This window comes from Piliocolobus tephrosceles, chromosome 11, assembly GCF_002776525.5.
Source record: "Piliocolobus tephrosceles isolate RC106 chromosome 11, ASM277652v3, whole genome shotgun sequence".
NCBI lineage: Eukaryota > Metazoa > Chordata > Mammalia > Primates > Cercopithecidae > Piliocolobus > Piliocolobus tephrosceles.
Window position 1 is genome coordinate 124,203,005 of NC_045444.1, and position 20,606 is coordinate 124,223,610.

General features: G+C 47.2%; 1 protein-coding gene and 1 non-coding gene across 6 annotated transcripts in view; one reads left to right on the forward strand and one right to left on the reverse strand.

Moving 5' to 3' along the window:
- UBE2F (ubiquitin conjugating enzyme E2 F (putative)) overlaps positions 1 to 17,651 on the forward strand; it is a 75,774-nt gene extending 58,123 nt beyond the window's left edge. For 4 of the 5 annotated variants that reach the window (XM_023228790.2, XM_023228792.2, XM_023228794.2 and 1 more), the window contains 5 exons: positions 1,190 to 1,260; positions 6,096 to 6,153; positions 7,758 to 7,790; positions 11,453 to 11,515; positions 16,887 to 17,650. In XM_023228790.2, coding sequence (XP_023084558.1) covers positions 1,190 to 1,260; positions 6,096 to 6,153; positions 7,758 to 7,790; positions 11,453 to 11,515; positions 16,887 to 16,937 — 276 coding nt within the window. In that variant the 3' untranslated portion in view covers positions 16,938 to 17,650. Of the gene's footprint in view, positions 1 to 1,189; positions 1,261 to 6,095; positions 6,154 to 7,757; positions 7,791 to 11,452; positions 11,516 to 16,886 lie in introns of all 5 variants that reach the window. The other variant, XM_023228793.2, reaches the window with a different exon arrangement.
- On the reverse strand, positions 4,813 to 4,914 carry LOC111553791. Its single transcript, XR_002735059.1, has one exon. It is a non-coding gene; the product is annotated as a U6 spliceosomal RNA (small nuclear RNA).
- Positions 17,652 to 20,606: the final 2,955 nt, after the last annotated feature.

A 20,606-nucleotide genomic window follows, 5' to 3' on the forward strand; every position in this document is an offset into this window, starting at 1 on the left:
TGCTGCATGCACACTATGTGTGTGGCCTAGAAAAGAGGCATAAATACATGTACTTCAGGTGTCACATAATTTCTGGGTAGCATTTTGATGGAGTGTATATATTCTTACATAAAAAGCAAAAGTGAAAGACAGCATAATGTATTATATATTTACGTATTTCTTTTCATTTCTGTTGTCCTTTTCTCTTGAGTATGGATTGCCTTTGTAACAGAGACATCTGTTTGGTTTGGTTTGGTTTGGTTTTCTGGTTTTCTGATTTGGAGGCAGGGTCTCACTCTGTCACCCAGGCTGGAGTACAATGGTGCGATCATAGCTCACTGTAGCCTACAACTTCTGAGCTCAAGTGATTCTCCCACCTCAGCCTCCTGAGTAGCTGGGACTACAAGCAGGAGCTACCATGCCCAGCTCTTTTTTTTTTTTCCTGGAGAGACAGAGTCTTGCTATATTGCCCTGGCTGATATCAAACCCTTGGCCTCAAGCGATCCTCCCACCTCAACCTCCCAAAGTGCTGAGATTTTTTTCTCCTGGGCATTAATTATATTTTCTTCTCTTAGGTGGCCTCCCTAAGTGAGCCACAGTGCCTGACCTAGAAAAATCTTAAAAGAACTTTATCCCCACAAATTCATTTTCATTCTCTTTCTCTCCTTTAAATATTAAGTGGACTAGGGCTTTCATCTAGGCAAATGTATGTGATAGTAGCATCTTCAGAAAAATCCAGCAAAGGGAACAGGCTGTTCTTGCAAGGAGCAGTAACTTTCAGCCATAGTAACTTGTAGTGCAAAGGAATCTGGGGCTTCTGGTTGGATTTGGGCCCAGAGGATGCAGAACGATTCCCTAGAGTGCACTGTGGATACCTGCAGTCCCAAACCCAGGGGGTGTGGGAGGTGACAGAGGTCCAGTCACCAGCACTGTCAGCTGGCAGGACATTTGGGGCTCGTAGAGAGGTGCTCAGAAGCCCATGGGGTAGACTTTGCTGCTGAGACTAGCCCTTGTGGACGCAGCCCATCAACACGTGCCTCGTGGGTGAGGTGAGCCACTATTCAAGGTTGAACACATGCTCAGCGAGTCAAACTGCACGCTGAGTAAGCCATGAAACAAGCGTCTAGATAGGGTATGTGGTAAGGCTCTGGCCTGGATATGTGATTTGCAGAGACTGTCAGCGTGATCTCTCATTCTCTCTGTGTTGCAGCCTCCCAAAGTGAAATGCCTGACCAAGATCTGGCACCCCAACATCACAGAGACAGGGGAAATATGTCTGAGGTAAGTTTCTTGTCTTTTCTTTCTTCTACATTCGTGAGTGTCACGTGTGAGCATTGGGCTTTTAACCATGTTGTCTCCTCTGAGAGAGGATTTTGAGGCATGCCCAAGATTAGGACGGGCTTGGACTCAGCTCAAGTAGCTGTGGTTGCCTGCCTGCTCCCAAACCCTACCCTGCCTTCTGCCTCTAGACCAGGGTCCTCTCATGGCCCTCTGGGGGCCACAGCCCTACCAAGTTCATAGTGCGGCCTCCTTGCTTGCCCAGGATGGACCCTTGGGGTCCCTTGCCTTGTTCCCCTCTATTTAAATGAGAGACCACATTCCCTCCATGTGGCTGATTTTAGCTAAGATGAGAAAATATGATTAACGATAGATACCCAGGAGAACAAATGTAGATAGCAGGCTTAAGACAACCTTGGGCAATTGTATTTAAGCTGCCTTCTCTCTACCAAAATGGTCCTAATAGGTGTCAGGGCACTTAGGGCAGCCAGCCTCTCAGAGCTTCGTGTCCGCTGTGACTTGTGTCCCTGATCCCTGGCCTGGGCAGAACATCAGGGATCAGTGATTTCTCCTCCTAAGGCTGCTGGAAAAGATGTATGGGTGGATTGGTTGGTTTTTAAAGTAAGTTTCACGTTTGGGCTTTATTTTTTTTTTTGCGCTTTGTCCCTTTCATCACTTTAAGGCAGCGAGGTTGATTGCAGGGGCTTTGATATCAGACCACCTGGACCTGAGTCCAGCTTGCTGCCCCCACCCCGCCGCCCGGGGCAGCTGTGGGACTTTAGGCTAGGTATTTGACCCGTATGTGCCTCACACTTAGCCAGCTTGGAAAGTAGGCACAAAGTGTTTTCTTAGCACATTTCTCCTACTTTTGACATGAAATGCAATTAGTGGCCTAAGTCAGTTCTCATGCTCAACCTCCGTATCTCTTTTCTTTCGTTTCTCTCTCCTTAGTAAACACTAATCACCTTTGAAAGGAAATGTGTAAACTGTGGCTGCTGGAAATCTTACCTCAGGATGCCTTTCTCTTCACAAGTACAGTTAGTGCCCATTTGCCCCTTTCATTGTTGTATATACTGCTCCCTTTCTTCAGTATCAGACTCATTTTTCATAGATAGTTAAAAATACATTTTACCAGGCGTACCTTTTTTAAAAAAGCATCTTCTCTTTGAAGTATCTGTCCTTTGAGTATTGAAATGTTAAAATTCCACCATCTTTAGTTGCAGGTTATAAATGAGTTTGGCCCAGGCCCCCACTGCCCCGCTTCCTCCTGTGCTTGTGAGGATACCTGGCTTACTTTCTGGGGGGCCATACTCTACTTACCTGTCTTGCCCCTGCCTTATTCAGAATTGGGTGCAGAATAGGAAGCTCTCTTGTCCTTTTTGCCATCTTCTGGGAAATCAGATGATTAGCAAAGCCTGATAAAGATAAACAGATGGTATCCTGATATAAAAGCCAGACATCTTAAGGAAAAAGATTGTCAGATTTGACCACATAAAAATTAAAAACACAAAATAGAAGGAGAAATGATCAACTGGATTAAAATCCTTGGTATGTAAATAGTCCTTACTATTCATTAAAAAAAGATGGATACTTCCTCGGGAAAAATGTGGCATTGGCTACAAACAGGTGATTCATAAAAGGAGAAATAAAAGTGGGCAGTAAATATCTGAGGAGATGTTCACTTTCATCGGTAACCAGAGAAAGGTGCAGAAAACCATGAGGTGTGGCTTACCACTTATCAGATTGGCAGGCACAAAGGTAGATACTTGATGGTGGGGCGGGGAGTGTGTGACAGAGAGCGAGCAGGCTCTCTCGTTGGAGGGTGTGTATATTTGCACACCTTTCATTGGCCCTTCAGCCATGTAGACTACCGTTAACTCGTATGTACCCTTGGACTTGTCCGCTGCACTTCTAGGGATTTAATCTAAGGAAATAATGTGTCAGATTGATGTACAGGGACCACCTTGTTAGTGAAAAGCAGACAGTGTCCAGTGGCAGCTTTATGGTGTGTCCTGAATAAAGGGAAAGAAAAGCCCAGCCACACCTCTGGTTTGTGGTGACCACTGGACAGCAGCTAATCAGGCCCTTCCCACAGCAGGACTGATGGATGCCTGGTGCTCCACGGGCCTTTCATTTCTGGCACACAGGAGCACCTTCCTCTTTTAGAGAGATTTGCCCTGGCTCCACCTTGTTGTCCTAGCAGGGACCCTTCCCCTGCTCTGACACAAGGTCAGAGGCTCCATGTCTGTGGGATTGGAGGGCCTAGGTCAAGAGCTCAATCAAAGCTTCTCCTAGAGCCTAAGCTTCTATTACAGTTCCTGGGGTGTCCTCTGTCTCCTTGCTTAATGACATCTCTGACAGCCGAGTGTCTCTGTCTCCTGAGCTGTTGCTGGGACTGTCCTCTGTGAGGCCAGGCTAGAACTTCCTCAGTGACTGGGGGCACTGCATCCCTGATGGGCCTCACTGCTGCCCAGACCAGTGGCCACCACATGCTGAGGCCGGCCTTGCCTACCCATTCCCTACCCCGGCCAGATGCAAAGCCCTCCTGCTCTGGCTGTGCTATTGACAGCAAAACTCAGGGTGAGCTTCCTTCTCCTTCATTCAGCTAATGTTGATTGAACTTAGGCACTGGCAGAAGAATTAGAATTCCCTCTTTTATGGATGAAACAGGCATTCAACAAATAAATGACAAATATATAACTGAAGGTTGCAGTAAGATCTATATAAGAAAATGATTAGCTAGATCAGAAATAATTCTTACACTCTAGTAACAAAATATAGCCACTAGGATTTGACTTGATTCCCAAAAAAGTTATTCAGAAGTTGATGATTCACATCCACAGGTCAGCAGTACCTCTATCGGGTAGAAAGACATCCACCCAGTTGGTAGGGTATGTGATTTGAGTTTTCCTTTTTTCTTTTTTTTTTTGAGACGGAGTCTTGCTCTGTCGCCCAGGCTGGAGTGCAGTGGCCGGATCTCAGCTTACTGCAAGCTCAGCCTCCCAGGTTCACGCCATTCTCCTGCCTCAGCCTCCTGAGTAGCTGGGACTACAGGCGCCCGCCACCTCGCCTGGCTATTTTTTTGTATTTTTTTAGTAGAGACGGGGTTTCACTGTGTTACCCAGGATGGTCTCGATCTCCTGACCTCATGATCCACCTGTCTCGGCCTCCCAAAGTGCTGGGATTACAGGCTTGAGCCACCACGCCCAGCCTTCGTTTTTTCTTTTTAAGGCAAAAGTAAATTTTAATGGTCAATTTAAGGTTAGTTATCTGTTTTTTTTAACTGCTCTTCATAGACAATTAAGATTATAGCTTTGATTCAAACTCTACATATTTTTCTCCTGATCTAAATTGACTTTTGTGAATTTCAACATGCTCTAATTCAAAAAAGTTTATCAGAGGTAACAATTATAGCCTCTACAGCCTGATATTTTATGGACAGATCAAAGCCACAGCATAATAATTCAACAAATGCAAAAGTAATTTTATCTCCAGAAGGAAGTTTGGCAATAAATTATACTTTTTCAAAGTATGGAATGATCATTTAATCTTTTTAAAATTATTTAAATTTTTTTTTTACTTTTTGAGATTATTGTGAAAATGCTAATCTTCTCTGTATCATCCCAGTTTGAGCATATGTGCTGCGGAAGTGAGCACTGGAATGATCATTTCCATGAGAGTGTATGGTGTGCCTTACAGCTGATAGACAGTCAGGACCGGGACTCTCAGGTACCAGCTTCAGAAATGGGGCCTCTGGACCTCTGAATCCTGGTGTGCCTTCCCTGAGCATGGGCCCCTCACCTAAGGAGTGATTTATATTCAGAATTGTGCATTAATCTTTTATTCTCAAGCATTTTCTTTTGAACTTAAAAAAAAAAAAAAACCCAGTTATTAAAATGTCATACGCTCAGAGCTCCCATTGTTGTTAACCTGCATCAACAGTGTTTCAGAATGTTGGTGCCCGTGAGCTGCCTGGGTTGGAAGAACAACACTGTTCATGAGGCATGTGCCCTTGGGCCTGTCTTCTCTGTGCCTTGGTTTCCTCCTGTATAAGACAGGGAAACAGTGATCCTTCCTTCACGGGTGGTTATAGGCATTAAGTGAATTTAATGGCACAGCACCTAGGATTGTGCCTGACATACACATAATAAGCTCTAAGCTTCAGTTACTCCTGTTGTCATCTTGTCATTTTGTTGCCATTGTCATTTTCTTTTCTTTTTTTTTTTTCCTTTTGGAGACAGGGCCTCACACTATTCCCAGGCTGGAGTACAGGGGCGCCATCACAGCTCACTGCAGCCTTGAACTCCTGGACTCAAGCAGTCCTCCCGCCTTTGGGACTACAGGCGTGTACTACTATGCCTGGCTAATTTTTAATTTTTAGTAGAGACAGGGTATCACTGTGTTGCCCAGGCTGGTTTCAAACTCCTGGACCCAAGCGATCCTCCCACCTTACCTCGGCCTCCCAGAATGCTGGGATTACAGGCATAAGCCACCATACCCAGCCACCATTGTCATTTTCTGAACATTAAATTGACAGATGTTCTTTGTGTGTTGTTTTAAACATGCTTTTCCTCTGCCTAAAACTTCCATGTCAAGTATTGCAACAAATAGACAAACATAACACAAGACGTTATACTTGAATATGTATATGACCTTGGAGGTAGAAATGCCTTCCTCAGCAAGAGGAAACTGAGAAGCCACAGAGGAAAAGATGGGTTTAATAAAAAGTAGTTCTCCTGCATGGCATAAAGACAAAACATGGACCAAGAGGACTAGTCGGCAGCGTGCAGGCACCTGTGGCTGCTCCTCACTAACCACTGTGTGTTTGTCTTTTTCAGTTTACTGAGAGAACATTCGATTGATGGCACTGGCTGGGCTCCCACAAGAACATTAAAGGTAGAGTCTGTGCCTTGATCATAAGTTGTCCCTGTGGTCCTCTCCCTGCAGTAGCCAGCCTCCTGAGAAAGCAGCACATGTCCTTGCCTGTCACATCCACACCAATGGCCAGACACAGCCTGCCTCCTCTTCTCCCTGCTGCCTGGGCTACTTAGCCAGTCACTGACCTCAGTCAGTTTGGGCCGGATGAGCATCCTTGTTGGCTTTGCCAGGCACCATTCTAGAACCAGAAATAGGAGCCCAAACTGCAGGCTTCACCGCCAAACCACTCGCCACATAGGAAACCTCATGGCCACCATTCATGCAACAGGAATGTCTTGAGCTCTTCTGGCCACTAGGTGTTGGAGAAAGAGCAGCAAGTTGATGTGCAGACTACTCCCTATGGCCAGAGAAGACTGTCAGGTGTTGGGTACCTAACACCAAGCAGGGACCCTAGGGGAACAGCACAGGAAGGGGCTTTTGGCCCTGGCCCTGCATCAGGGAACACTGCAGACTGCATGCAGTCCTGACCCAGCTCCTCCAAGTTGTAGTCTCTGCCACCATGGGCAACCCACACCCTTTTCTTAGCCTCTCCCCACGCTCTAGAAATGTCCTTCCCTCTCAAAACTTTCCCTCTGCAGGCCGTGTCTCTACCTGGAAGGTGGCCCTCTCCTCCAGCCCTCTCCCTGGCAGACTCCTGCTCCCCTGGGGCTCAGATGGCTGTCATTGCCTCTGGAGCCTCTCCTCCCGGGGTGGGTGCTCTGGGGAATACGTCTCGTGAACAGTGCTGGCCTGCTGACCTGCCCACCTGTCCATCCCCCTTCCTCAGGCTGAGGGCTCACCTTGACCCACACTCCAACCCTAGGCCTGGCTCACATCGGAAGGTCAGGGATGGGTGGGTGGATGGATTGATGGACTAGAGAAAACAGAGAAGGGCAAATAAAATTACCAACTAGCAAAGAGTAGGGGAGGAGCGTGAGAATAGGCCTAAAAAGGACGAAACTCTTGAGTTGATGAAGAGGAAAATGGAGAATGAATTTGTGATTCACAGATGGCAAGTCAGTACAGATAGAACAACTCTGGCTTTCAGTTTTATTTAATGAAAATCTCTGATCCTTGAATTGTGAATCTTCCATTATTCTTTAAATAACTAACGCAAAATCATTAAGAAAACTTAATAGGATAAGGTGTAATTAACTTATCTACAACCGCAAGGGGCAGTAGATGTAAAAACAACAGACTTTATTTTGAAGGTGACTTTTTAGAAGTCAGAACCATATTTGGTGGTAACAGCTAAGAGGTGATTCAAGGTAGAGCCCCTGTGCAGACACTGGCCTGCGGGCCCTGTCGTGCAGGATTAGGCCTGTCAGGTGTGACTGGGAGGGCAGCTGATGCTGTCTTTGATTTTATATTCACTATTGGAGACTGCTCACCTCTTTGAATTTTCCAGAGTTTGTTGTTACACTTGAAGACAAGTTATTTTAATTTTCTATCTTGAGAAAAACAAGCCATGCTGAAGACAGGTTTTGGTACAGTACAATGCATATTTCTTGATCATGGGTTTACGCATGCATACAGGTGCACAATGGCCTGAAACTTGTTTTCTGTTTTCTTTTTTATTTCAGGATGTCGTTTGGGGATTGAACTCTTTGTTTACTGTAAGTACAGTGATCAAAATCCCAATTTTTCTCCATTTCCTTGTTGCTGGTTTTAGATATTACATTAACGTTAACACAAAACCATGTTAAAAAATGAAATGTGGAGTGGGCACAGTGGCTCACGCCTGTAATCCTAGCACTTTGGGCGGATCCCCACTAGAGCTCAGGAGTTTGAGACCAGCCTGGGCAATGTAACAAAACCGGTCTCTACAAAAAATAGAAAAATTAGTTGGGCATAGTGTCACACGTCTGTAGTCCCAGCTACTTGGAAGGCTGAGGTGGAAGAATTGCTTGAGCCCGGGAGGCAGAGGTTGCAGTGAGCTGAGATTGTACCACTGTACTCCAGCCTGGGTGGCAGAGATCTGCCTCAAAAACAGACAGATACACACAAAAACCCCCCAAAAACATGCTTGCTGGGCATGGTGGCTCACACCTGTAATCCTAGCACGTTGGGAGACGGAGGCAGGCAGATCACTTGAGCCTATGAGTTCAAGACCAGCCTGGGCAACATAGCAAGACCTGTCTCTAAAAAAAATAATAAATGAAAAAATAACCCCCCATGCAAATAGTTTTTTTTCTGTTTCTGTTTTATGAGTCAGAAGTAGAACAGTGAGGTGGGGAATGAGGGGCCTTTGGATTGACACATGGGGAGGTTGTCTGGGGCAGGGGCTACAGCAGTCTCACTTCTGCCCTGCTGAGGTGGTTGACCCCAGTTTCTAGGGGATGAGGTTGGTTCCACTTGCCTTAGCCCCTTCCAGCAGGGTGGCTGTTACCCTGGGGTCACTTGGCCCAGTCCACGTCTGTGCCTGTGGCTACACTAGCCAGCCCAAGGAGTGGCCCTGTCACCTCCCAGGTGTCCTGGTTGGGGTGGGTGATGTTGTGGTTACCCAGCCTTGAAGGTTTTTTCACGAGTCCGGAACCTCAGAGTTGTTGTCTTCTTGTCAGTGATGAGCTGCTGAAGTTTGCTGTTCTCAGGAAATAGCATTTCTCAGACAATGGCCCTAGTGCAGGAAGAGGCTAAATGGACTCAGCTGAAAGCTGTTGGTTGGATTTTCTTTATACAATATTATACATTCCTTTGAATTTTTACTTTTTAATTCATAAAGGTGCTTTTAAAGAAAGAAGCTTCAGAGATCTGTTTGTGAAAAAAAAGTTTTTGCTACTTTGATAAAACCTAAGGGTGCCTCTATGATCTTGGATAGTCCACCCAGGCCAGGGGGCTGTTTTAGGAGCATCCTCCTAGCCGGTGTCATGTGGGTCACTGGCTGTTGCCTACAGCAGAGGCACCTGCAGGACTCAGTTAAACTAGGGGCAGGTCTGCTCTTCCTTGTCCCATCATCTGAGGGCACAGTGTTCTTATCTTCAGCAAAAGCAGAGCCTCAAAGTAAACTGAGTCCCTGCCTACCTTTTGTCTTTCTGTCTGATGTTAGCTGGTGAATGTCTATCACACAAGCAGAGAAACCAAGCACTTCCAGTGATTTCAGGATCTCCCTGAATCTCCGTGGGAGGCCATACCTGATGGAGACCTGGACTTGACAGTTTCTGCTGGTCTCAGCCACTTTGTTCTGCTTCTGTCTTTGGCTTTTTCATTGAAGTGAATAAAGTTTTATTTCTGGAGTCTAATTTGAAATCTGTCTGGCCATTGTGCTCCATTGTAATATTGAGCCTTGGCATCTCTAGATCTGATTGAGAGAGCCAAAGAGAACAGGTGTGAACTCAGGCACTTCTAGGGGCCCACATGCCGTCATTGTCATCAGCCACCGTGATGATTTTTTCTGGAGCCCAGCATGTCTGTCCCAGGTTCCTTGGCTCTGAGTAGGTTTTGCCTGGCGACTTGCTGCAGGGGAATTAATGGGAGGAAAGAAACACTGACTCCTTGAACTTAAAAAAAATTTTTTTGGCTGGGTACGGTGACTTATATCTGTGATTCCAGCACTTTGGGAGGCACCGAGGCCGGCAGATCACCTGAGGTCAGAAATTAGAGACCAGCCTGTACAATATGGTGAAATCTCATAGCTACTAAAAAAAAAAAAGTACAAAAAATTAGCCAGGCACGGTGGCGGGCGCCTGTAATCTCAGCTACTTGGGAGGCTGAGGCAGGAGAATCGCTTGAATCCAGGAGGCGGAGGTTGCAGTGAGCCAAGATCATGCCATTGCACTCCAGCCTGGGCAACAAGAGCGAAATTCCATCTCAAATTAAAAAAAAAAAAAAATTGAAGAGAAATCTGCTATAGCCACACTAACTTCCCATCTCTAAGTGCTCTCAGTAAATTCTAAAAAAGCCAATTAAAATTGCTAATTAAGTCTTTAATGGTTATTCTGATCAACTCGTTTATCTTAGGTCTAACATACAGTAAAGAAGATAAGAAATTTTGTGTGTTTGATACAGTCTTTAATAATGTACTTTACATTTTTGCCTTTTTCTAGGACTTGGAATCTAATTTTCCAACTGTGAATGACTATAGAGATTTACAGTTTTTCTTTGCTATTTTATAACATTTTAATGGTCACAGCCATATTAATCTCCAGGAACATTGTCCCCAAATTTAACGTCATTCCTGAAGAGAAATAGGGTTGTCTTGACAATGATCCATCCTATAGCCTGCATTGGAAAGCCATGACTCATCATAAGGACAGATTGAGGCCCCCTGATTTTTTCTTTTTTTTTTTTTTTGTTTTTGAGACCAAGTCTTGCTCTGTCGCCCAGGCTGGAGTGCAGTGGTGCCATCTCGGCTCACTGCAACATCCCCCTCTGGGTTCAAGCAATTCTCCTGCCTCAGCCTCCTGGGTAGCGGGGATTATAGGCATGCGCCACCATGCCCAGCTAATTTTTGTATTTTTAGTGGAGACAGGGTTCCACCATGCTGGCCAAACTGGTCTCAAACTCCTGACCTCAGGTGATCCGCCCGCCTCAGCCTCCCAGAGTGCTGGGATTATAGACATGAGCCACCATCCCCGGCCAAACAAGCCCCTCTGATTCTCACCAAGAGGTGTGAGCAGTGTGAAGATAAGATGTGGCCTTCGTCCAAAGTCCAGAGTGCTTCTTGGGCTGAGGAGCATAGCCGTCGCAGTGCTTTTCTAGGGAAGAATGGGTCTGGCACCCTCTCCTGAGTCTGGGGACATGAGCCTAGTGACACTACCATGCAGTTTGCTCGGGTTCCAGACGTTGTCCCTACTGACCGCATGGGAGGCTTGGTGAAGCAGAGAAAGGAAAGTCCAGGGAAGGCCCCAAGAGAACCCATGGGCTCAAAAAGTCAAAGCTGTTAATCACAAAACAAAAGAAAAAGATAATTTTTATGGAAAAGAAGGGGATTTTTATTTGGAAATACTTAATGAGAGTGGTTTTCATTCTCCAGTTATCACAAATAGCATCAGAAATGAATGGGATTGCAGTTTACTCCATCTTCACCAAACTTTGTAGAACTGCATGTCAACATATCTCTGACTTCTTTCAGTCAGTTGTCAGTCACCATTTTGAAAAAAATGCCCACGTGTTCGATACTTCCATATCATAAGCACTTGAGTTCTTAGTGGGATTCTCAGCTCTTCAGTTTGGTCTGCCATTTGCTAATTAGACTTCTCTTACTGTGCCACGAAGAGAAGACTTTAACAGCAGAAAAGCAATTCTTCCAGTGTTTACTTTAAGTTTCTCTCTTTTTAAGGATCTTTTGAATTTTGATGATCCACTGAATATTGAAGCTGCAGAACATCATTTGCGGGACAAGGTGAGCCAGTAACAGGCTTATTCTAGGTTAATATACTTGTCACAAAGATGATTACTACTGTCTCTTGATTGGATAAATGAGAAATTGAGAGTGGTGGGATGCAAAGCTGGAATTCAAAGCAGTTTGTAAACAATATGGTATAGTAAATGTATGTAACCTCAGGAAAATGCTTTACCCAAGGTTAGAGAGAATTGGTGTGTGTTTTTTTTTTGTTGTTGTTGTTGTTGTTTTGTTTTGTTTTGTTTTGTTTTTTGAGACAAGGTTTCACTCTGTAACCCAGGCTGGAGTGCAGTGTTGTATTAGTGGCTCACTGCAGCCTCTACCTCCGGGGCTCAAGTGATCCTCCCACTTCAGCCTCCCGAGTAGCTGGGACTACAGATGCATGACACCACACTCAGCTAATTTTTTTACTTTTATTTTTTGTAGAGACGGAGTCTTGCTTTGTTGCCCAGGCTGGTCTTGAACTGTTGGCCTCAGGCGATCCTTCTGCCTTGTCCTTCCAAAGTGCTGAGATTACAGGCATGAGCCCCAGCACCCAGCTGAGAAGTGCTTTTTATTTGATGTGATTTCCTAGTAGAATTTAGTATGAGTAATTTAAAACAGGTATAGCACTAGCATGGTGGCATTGTGATTACACCTGTAATCCCAACCTTTGGGAGGCCAAGGTGGGCAGATTGCTTGAGCTCAGGAGTTTGAGACCAGCCTGGGCAACATGGCAAAACTCTGTCTTTACAAAAATCAGCCAGACATAGTGGCATATGCCTGTGGTCCCAGCTACTCAGGAGGCTAAGGTGGGAGTATTGCTTGTGCCCAGGAAGTTGAGTGAGCCAAGATTGTGCCACTGCACTCCAGCCGGGGTGACAGAGTGAGACCCCATCTTTAAATAAATAAATGAATGGTAGGAACAGAGAAGGAGAATGGACGGTGTCACACCCACCAGCACCCTCCTGACCCCCAGCGGCCCACCTTATCCTTCCACACCTTTTACTGAGCTCATACACATTCATACAAACTTGACTGTGATTTTTACCCAAAAATAATGAGATCCTGTTCATTACTGTTTTTAATTTTTATTTATTTATTTAATTTTTAGGACAGCACCCTGAGCTTGTAAAGGTTCAGAGAGCTCCCCCTATTCATTACTTTTAATCTTCAATTCCTCTTCTAAAAGGTTTTTTCTTCTAATGCAGAGCGTAAATGATCAGTCATTCATTTCAGGAGCCACATTGAGGTCTTCCAGTAAGACACCTGTTAGGGAAGACAGTTTACCTAGAAACAATATATTAAAATTCACTGGGAAGAAAAAAATACAACAAAACCAAGCTGAAAGAGTTATAGTCGGTGAATGTCACTTTTCCACTGTGCTTGAGTAGCAAGGCAGCAGTGGTTTTAACTGTCTGATAAAAGAAAGCATACAAGCCTTGAGGAAGGGAAGTGCTGTCAGGACAGGGGGTCTGAAATGACTTTAACATTGGCCCAGTGCAAAGCACATGGAGCAGGAGCCTGCAGAGGCAGGTCATGTGTGGCTGGCACCGAGGTAGCTCAGCTTAGGTGAAGGGTTCTGGCTGGATTTGGTGGTAGAACTTCATATTCCATTACCTGAACCAGATTCCCTACGGCAGCCTTGCCATTGTGGCAGTCGGTCAGCCACCGTTGTTCGTTTGGCTGAAGTTGCTTTTTTTTTTTGAAACAGAGTCTGTTGCCCAGGCTGGAGTGTGCAGTGGTGCAATCTTGGCTCACCTCCATCTCCAGATGCAACCTCCATCTCCCGGGTTCAAGCAATTCTTGTGCCTCAGCCTCCCGAGTATCCGGGACTATGGGCGTGCACCACCACACTGGGCTAATTTTTGTATTCTTAGTAGTAGAGACAGGGTTTTACCATGTTGCCCATGCTGGTCTCAAACTCCTGGCCTCAAGCAACTCACCCGCCTCAGCCTCCCAAAATGCTGGGATTACTGCACCCGACCTGATGTAGCTTTGAACACCATTCTAAAACCCCTCTATCCAGTTCTAGACATCGTGCAGAATGTTCAGCGCCTTGGCTTCTGTTAATGTTAGTTAGACCTACTATGTGCCACTACCGAATAGGGGGTTTGAAATGTGCCCAGCCAAGTCCTCGCTACAGTCTTGAGCCTAAGTTCAGACCAGGAGGTGCTGCCTGACCACGGCCCCAAAGAGTGGGCAGGAGCACCTCCGACAGGGAGGCGAGAGAAGTGCCACCCAGCATGCATCCTGCTGAGACTCACAAAACAAGTGGCAGGCACAGTGGGCACGGGGAGTGGTGCAGTGCAAGCAGGCGGGCAGAGCAGACCATCTCTGAGGCTGGTGTTCTGCCAAGGAGGCGAGCTCTGTCTTGAGGGCTGGGCAACAGGGGTCCTCAAGAGAAATAACAGTGGTGTGAGGCAGCCCTGTGCCCACAGCTCCCCATGAGAGCAGTCAGTCCCTGACCCCTGCCGTCCGTCAGTGGCTCTGATGGGCTTGTGTTGTCTGGCAAAGCCTTGGGCTTGGTACTGCAGTGACAAGCCCTGGACAAATGTGCCCCTTGGCCCACCCCTCGCAGGCATTTGTGGCTGTACTCCTGTCTGCTGTTGCTGGCGATGACTAGCCCTTGTGGACCAAGCCTTGTCAGATAGAAAGTGATGGCAATAGGGGCGCTCCCATAGCTCCAGGTGGAGAGATGTCTTCCATTTTACCTTTCTTTGTATGAAATAAGATTTCATATTCCTGATTTGTATGAAATAAGACTTTGCAACTGATACACTTTTAGCCCCAGTAAAATGGACCTAATATCTCCAAACAGTGATGCCTCCACATGAAGCCTAAGCAGTGCCGCAGCCCCACCCACGTCTTCATGCGGAGTAATAGTCACAGTTGTTGAGCGCCGCTTCCTTATGTCCACTCGTTCATCACCTGTTTGGTTGGTGGCCACTTATGTGCCAGGGGAGGTGCGAAGTGCTCGGGATGACTGGGAATGACAGTCCCTGTCCCTGTGGCGCACACATTCCAGCAGGAGGAGGCGGAGCATAGGCGAACAAACACGGCCAGATGCGGTGGCTCACGCCTGTAATCTCAGCACTTTGGGAAGCCAAGGTGGGCAGATCACCCGAGGTCAGGAGTTCAAGACCAGCCTGGCCAACGTGGTGAAACCCCGTCTCTAGTAAAAATACAAAAATTAGCCAGTCATGGTGGCAGGCACCTGTAATTCCAGCTACTTGGGAGACTGAGTCAGGAGAATCGCTTGAACCCAGGAGGCGGAGGTTGCAGTGAACTGAGATTGCACCATTGCACTCCTGCCTGGGCAAAAAAGGCGAAAACCCCAATAAAAAAAAAAAAAAAAAAAAAAAAATGATGAAAATTAAAATGAAAAAAAAAAAATAGGTGAACAAACACAGCATGTGAGGTGGAGAGCGGGCCACAGAGGGCCGGGTGGTGAGAGAGGAGCGCTCCAGAAAACCTTGGCTGCTAGTGCAAAGCCCCTGAGGCAGGAACGTGCTGCAGAGGTCAGGGCAGAGAAAAGAGGCCATTATGACTGGCGCAGGTCAGAGGAATGGAATAGTAGGAGCCGGGCGCGCTTCCATGCACTTGACACAAAGTGCACTTGTTTCTCACAACAGCCCCTTGGGCCGGATACCATTATGATCCCTGTTTTGCTGCTGAGGTCACAGCTGCCAAGAAGCTGAGATTCGCCATGGTTGAGTAGCCCATTGGAGGCAGAGCCCAGGACTTGGATCCTCCTCTGTGTGGCTCCAGAGTCTGTGGTTTTCACTTGGGCCCTGTGCTTTGTGTCCCTTGCAGTAGGAGAGGAGGAGGGAGGCCAGCAGAGGCTGGAGCATGGGGCCTGCTGCAGGCATGGATGCTGGGCTCTATGCTGGGTGAGGTGAACAGGGCAACTAAGAGTACATGGCATCTTTTGTCCTCTGAAACATGGATACATGGCATCTTTTGTCCTCTGAAACATGGAGAGGCAGGGGCATTTATGGGGTCTTCATTTTACATCCTGTAAGCGTTTGCAGGGTCCTTGTGAGCTGATATTATTGTCTGGCTCTGGGGACTGTGGAAATGGCCTTGAGAAGGTTTTGTAAAAGGGCAGGTAGGGTTTCTGCACAGCTCCCCTTTGTTGCGGGGTAAAGGCCCATGTGGGAGGCTGCAAACGCCATCCTGTAGACAAATAGAGAAGTTGGCAGGGCAGAGGCACCTGGGTAGACTCAGAGCACTCCACTTTCTCACCCTGAGACCAGAGAAAATCATGGGACCATATCCATAGCTTCAAATTGGGAACTTGCCGGCCCTGGAAAGGGTCACTGTGCTAATTAAGGGTGTGGCAGGAGGGCAGGCACCTGGTGCCCAGCTGGCCAGGACCATGCTCCAGGCAGGGTCTCCCCTGCGAGAGGGCATCGTGGCAGCAGCGAGGTATACACCAAGTGCCTGGGTGTGCCCTGCACGTTGCCAGGTGTCGGGATTATGCAGTGGAATCAGCAAAGAGGCTAGACTGAGGCTTTCACAGGAGGACTGAGGCTTAGCTAAGGAAATGGAACTCATGCCCACTAAGAACTGTGGTAACTGTGCTGTGTTCCCTGTGCAGTGGGGGCTGCATGGCATTGATGTGACTGAAGTAGTGTGATCCTGCGGGGACATCTGAGACCCAGCAGCTGTGTTGTAGGAGTGAGAGGGTTAAGAGCTCCAAGTCACTCTTATGGCTCATACGATCCCATGGGATTTTACTCGTAACCTTGGGGATACCAGATCCAGGGACAAACCTGACAGTGGCCCAGATCTGAGATTGTTCCACCCATACTGGCCTGGGGTGATTCCTAGGTCCACACCGCCTTTGGTCACTGGCCACCTGCACTTCAATGCATGAGGATGGAGCTCTGTGGCACACCCCGCTCTCTTCCGGGCGGGGTGTAGTCATCCTGCCCAGAAGAGATGGGGGGCTGTACATGGGCTGTGAAGAGCAGGCACATTTTAAATAGGTAGCAGCATCCAGGGAAATCATTCTAGCAAGACAAATACAGAAACAAGGGTCTTCCTGAGAGCAGTAGCTGTGACTCAGACCCATTGTGGCCAAAGGAGTCTTGGCTTTGTGACCTTGACCACACTTTTCTGGGCTGGAAATGAGGAGGGATAGGTGCCGCCTGAGGGTCCCTCCCACTCAGGCCTTCCGCATGCTCCCCCTCAGCACACCCAGCACTGCGTCTTGCATGCAGTAGGCACCTAGGTCGTGGCAAATGGCACTCAGAGTCCGCAAGGTCCCAGTCCTTCTACCACCTTGGCAACCACAGGGGCCTTGGTGCTGATGGATCTGACTTGTCCCTGAAGCGCTGCTTCACTCACTCACTCACTCTTCCTGTTCTTCTTTCTGTCCCCACAGGAGGACTTCCGGAATAAAGTGGATGACTACATCAAGCGTTATGCCAGATGATAAAAGGGGACGACTGCAGGCCCATGGACTGTGTTACAGTTTGTCTCTAACGTGAAACAGCAAGAGGTAGCCCCCTCTCCCGTCCTCATGCTCCCTCTCAGTCCCCTGGATTGCCCCAGTCCTGTGACCATGTTGCCCTGAAGAAGACCATCTTCATGACTGCTCATTGTAGATGGAGAATTCAACATAAATACAGCAAGAAAATGTGTTTGGGCTTCTGAAGAGTTGTCTGCTTACCTTAACATGTTTACTTTTTTGAACTTGTACTGTATAGGCTGTTGGTGAAATTCTTAAGAAGTTGTAATGAACTCAAAATTGAGGCCAGAGCTTGCTTTCCCTTTTCCCAAACAAAATTGGTTTTCTGCACAAGCGATGCTAATGATGTGTTCCTTGTAACTTGCAGATTGGCAATAAGATACCCGCTACAAACTGTGATTGGATGCAAAATCTCTTAGCTTCTTTCACGAATGTTGGCCCTGCCTAGATGTTGTGAAGCTTCCCAGAATGCATAGTCATTCACTGTAGATCTCTTATTGAAATGCGTATTTTATTTAATGTAAGTATATTTTGGAACAGATTTGTAATTTGTACAATTTAATGCTTTAATTATTTTTTCTATTCTCATTTAGTTTGTATTTTCATTGTATAGAGCAGACAGAAAGATGTTGGGTCAAGCAACTATTGAAGAGAAATACAAAGAAAATATGAAAGGCACATTATTCATTTTGTCCAAATGCAATGAGAATCTCACTCTTAAAAATCAGCTCTTGCTTTCAGGTCCAGATGTGGCGAGGACATTTTGGAGCCCTTTGAAGCTAGATTTGGATGATCAAAACAAAAAGGCAGGGAGCCCATTGTAACATGCTGCCCAGAGGAAACTGGCTGGAACCTGGACCAGCTGGGGTTGATGTTTCTGCAGTGGTCATGTGATTGTGACCTGGTAGCTACTTACCAGAGCATCAGACCCTGCTGTCCTGGGAGACAGGAGTGATGCCTCAGGAATCAGCCTAATGTCTGATGTCACTGAGACTGTACCTATGGCCTTCTTCTGAGTTTGCTATGGCTCCAGGCCCTGCCTGTGGGGTGAGCCTCCTAGGCCTTGGAGGACCAGGAGTCAACAGTGGCATATGCCGGGCGCGGTGGCTCAAGCCTGTAATCCCAGCACTTTGGGAGGCCGAGACGGGCGGATCACGAGGTCAGGAGATCGAGACCATCCTGGCTAACACGGTGAAACCTCATCTCTACTAAAAAATACAAAAAACTAGCCGGGCGACGTGGCGGGTGCCTGTAGTCCCAGCTACTCGGGAGGCTGAGGCAGGAGAATGGCGTAAACCTGGGAGGCGGAGCTTGCAGTGAGCTGAGATCCGGCCACTGCACTCCAGCCTGGGCGACAGAGCCAGACTCCGTCTCAACAAAAAAAAAAAAAAAAAAAAAAACCGTGGCACATGCCGTCCTCGGCCAGGTTAACGCACTGCAGAGGACGAGCCCTGAAGAGAGGCGAGTGGGCTCACTCCAGCACATAGACATTTGAACCAGTGAAATCAAACGCAAAATAAATGTCTGTCTAGTTTCATTTGCTGCCTGCCTAACACTCAGATTTAACTGCCAGCTTCCTTAGACCTCTAGATTCCCCTGTCTGCCATCTACTGGGTTTAGTTTGTTTTTCTTAATTTATAGAATCTCTGATTCACGGAGATTCTGTCACGGAGACCCAGCAGGTGAGGAATGTAGGCCTTGCTTTGTCTTTGCACCCATTAGACTTGAGGGTGGCCCCTGGCTAACGGGCCACACAGAGCAGGAAGGGTGAGATTAGATAAAGAGAATGATGGCATCTCAGGAACTCAGGGCTTTTCCAGGAGACACATTAATCCCCGCCTCTCAGGGCCTAGGAGAGGGAGGTGCTGCAGCTTCACACTTTTCCTCTGCCTAGTGTCAGAGGAACTTGCCGGCTGAGCACTAGGCATCCTCTCTAGTCAGGGCAGGCGGCCAGCAGCTAATTCCTGCCCCCTGTGACCCAGGAAATAAGGTTCTCTACCTGGTGCCATTCCCAGGCCCAAGGTAGGGCACATCCCATAGTAGTTGCTCGGGCTCCCTGGAGTTCCCTGGCTGGTGGTGCAGGTGTTGATGCAGGACTTTTCAGAAGAGCACTTCTGTGGGAGAAATGCCAGTGCCTGCTGTCCAGTGGGAACATTTATGCAGTGTACGTGAAAGACAGTGTGCCCTCAGGACACACTGAAAGTGGTAATATCAGTTATTCTAACATCAAAGTATCTGCACAGTAGAAAATCACTTTGCTCATTGTCAGAGATTAAGCAATTCTTTTAAAATGTCCAGATAACTGAATCATCCCATTCTGTCTAGTGGAAATCCCCCAGAAATATTTTGCACACACACCCCATCTTAGGAGCACATTCAGATGCAGCCCATCGGAGTAAGTAGCTGGTGTTGTCCTGGGTGCTTGGCCAGTGGGGCCCTTGGGATCTGCTGGGTGACTGTGGGACCTGGTTTCCTTCCAGACTTTTTGACCTCTTGGCATTCCCCTCCCTCTTTCACAGGCCAAAGTCACGTTTCTGGCTCCAATGCATATGCCCCCAACCAACCGGCTACTAGTTGGTGATTTCTGATCTGTCAGGGAATGGGAATCCCTAGACTTGGCCGAAAGACCAGTCCTGGAAATAGGTGGGAGTGGGCAGGACCTTGGGGAACTGAAGCTCTTGGGAAGCTGTGACATCCAGTTGGACATCCAGAACCTTTGCTTCCTGAATCCTGGTTCTTGGCTGGACTCCAGAGGGTCCTTATGACTACTGCTTAGAATTTGATGTGTAAGCTATATATTTTTCAAGCATTCCTAGAAGGAAACACTTCCAGGGTAAGCCTCTCAGAAGGCTCACATCTTACCTCTGATCTTCCCCTAAATAACCACCAGCTGGTGACCACCCCTTTGCAGTCTTTCTACTAAGGAGCCAAGGCAAGAGTATTACTCAGATATTGAAAATGGATCTCAGCTGTGCCCCTCTCCTTTTCTCCCATGACTCGTTGTCTGTGGTGTTTCCACCAGCTTTATTTGCAGAGCACAGACCACAGGGAGCCAGTGTCTTGGGTTAGGGTTGTCTTCACCTGCCCTCGTCTCCAAGCACGGGGAGGCCTGAGAGGCTGCTCAGGAGCTAAAACATTGTGAATGTCCATTCTTTTAAAGGATCATGTACCTTAGTATTTGGCCGTTCACATGATTCAAAGCACCTGTGCATATTTTCCTCTGTCTGTAGTTACTTGCACACTTGTCTGGAAAGACCTTGTGGGGTATAGAGCACAACAGTGTTCATAGCTACGCCAGTCTCAGCAGAGTCCTAGCCCATTCAGAGGCCATCTGGTGATAGGCCCAGCATGTTTTTCTTCTTTTGGCAGCAGAAAGATTGAATAGCTCTTCTGCTGGATTCTAGACCCCCAAAAAAGAAAAATAAAATCCCAGAGGGCAAACTCCCAAGCGGTGGTGATCACAAAAATCTGTCACAGTCTGCAGTGAACAAACCCCACTTGCTGTTCCTGGGGTTGCTCTGCTGCCACTCCCCACCCCCACTTACTTAAAGAACTGCTGTGGAAAATCAGTTCTAGTTTCTTCCGTAAAACCCACGGCACTACTGGTGCATTCTGATTTACCTTTGTTAAGTA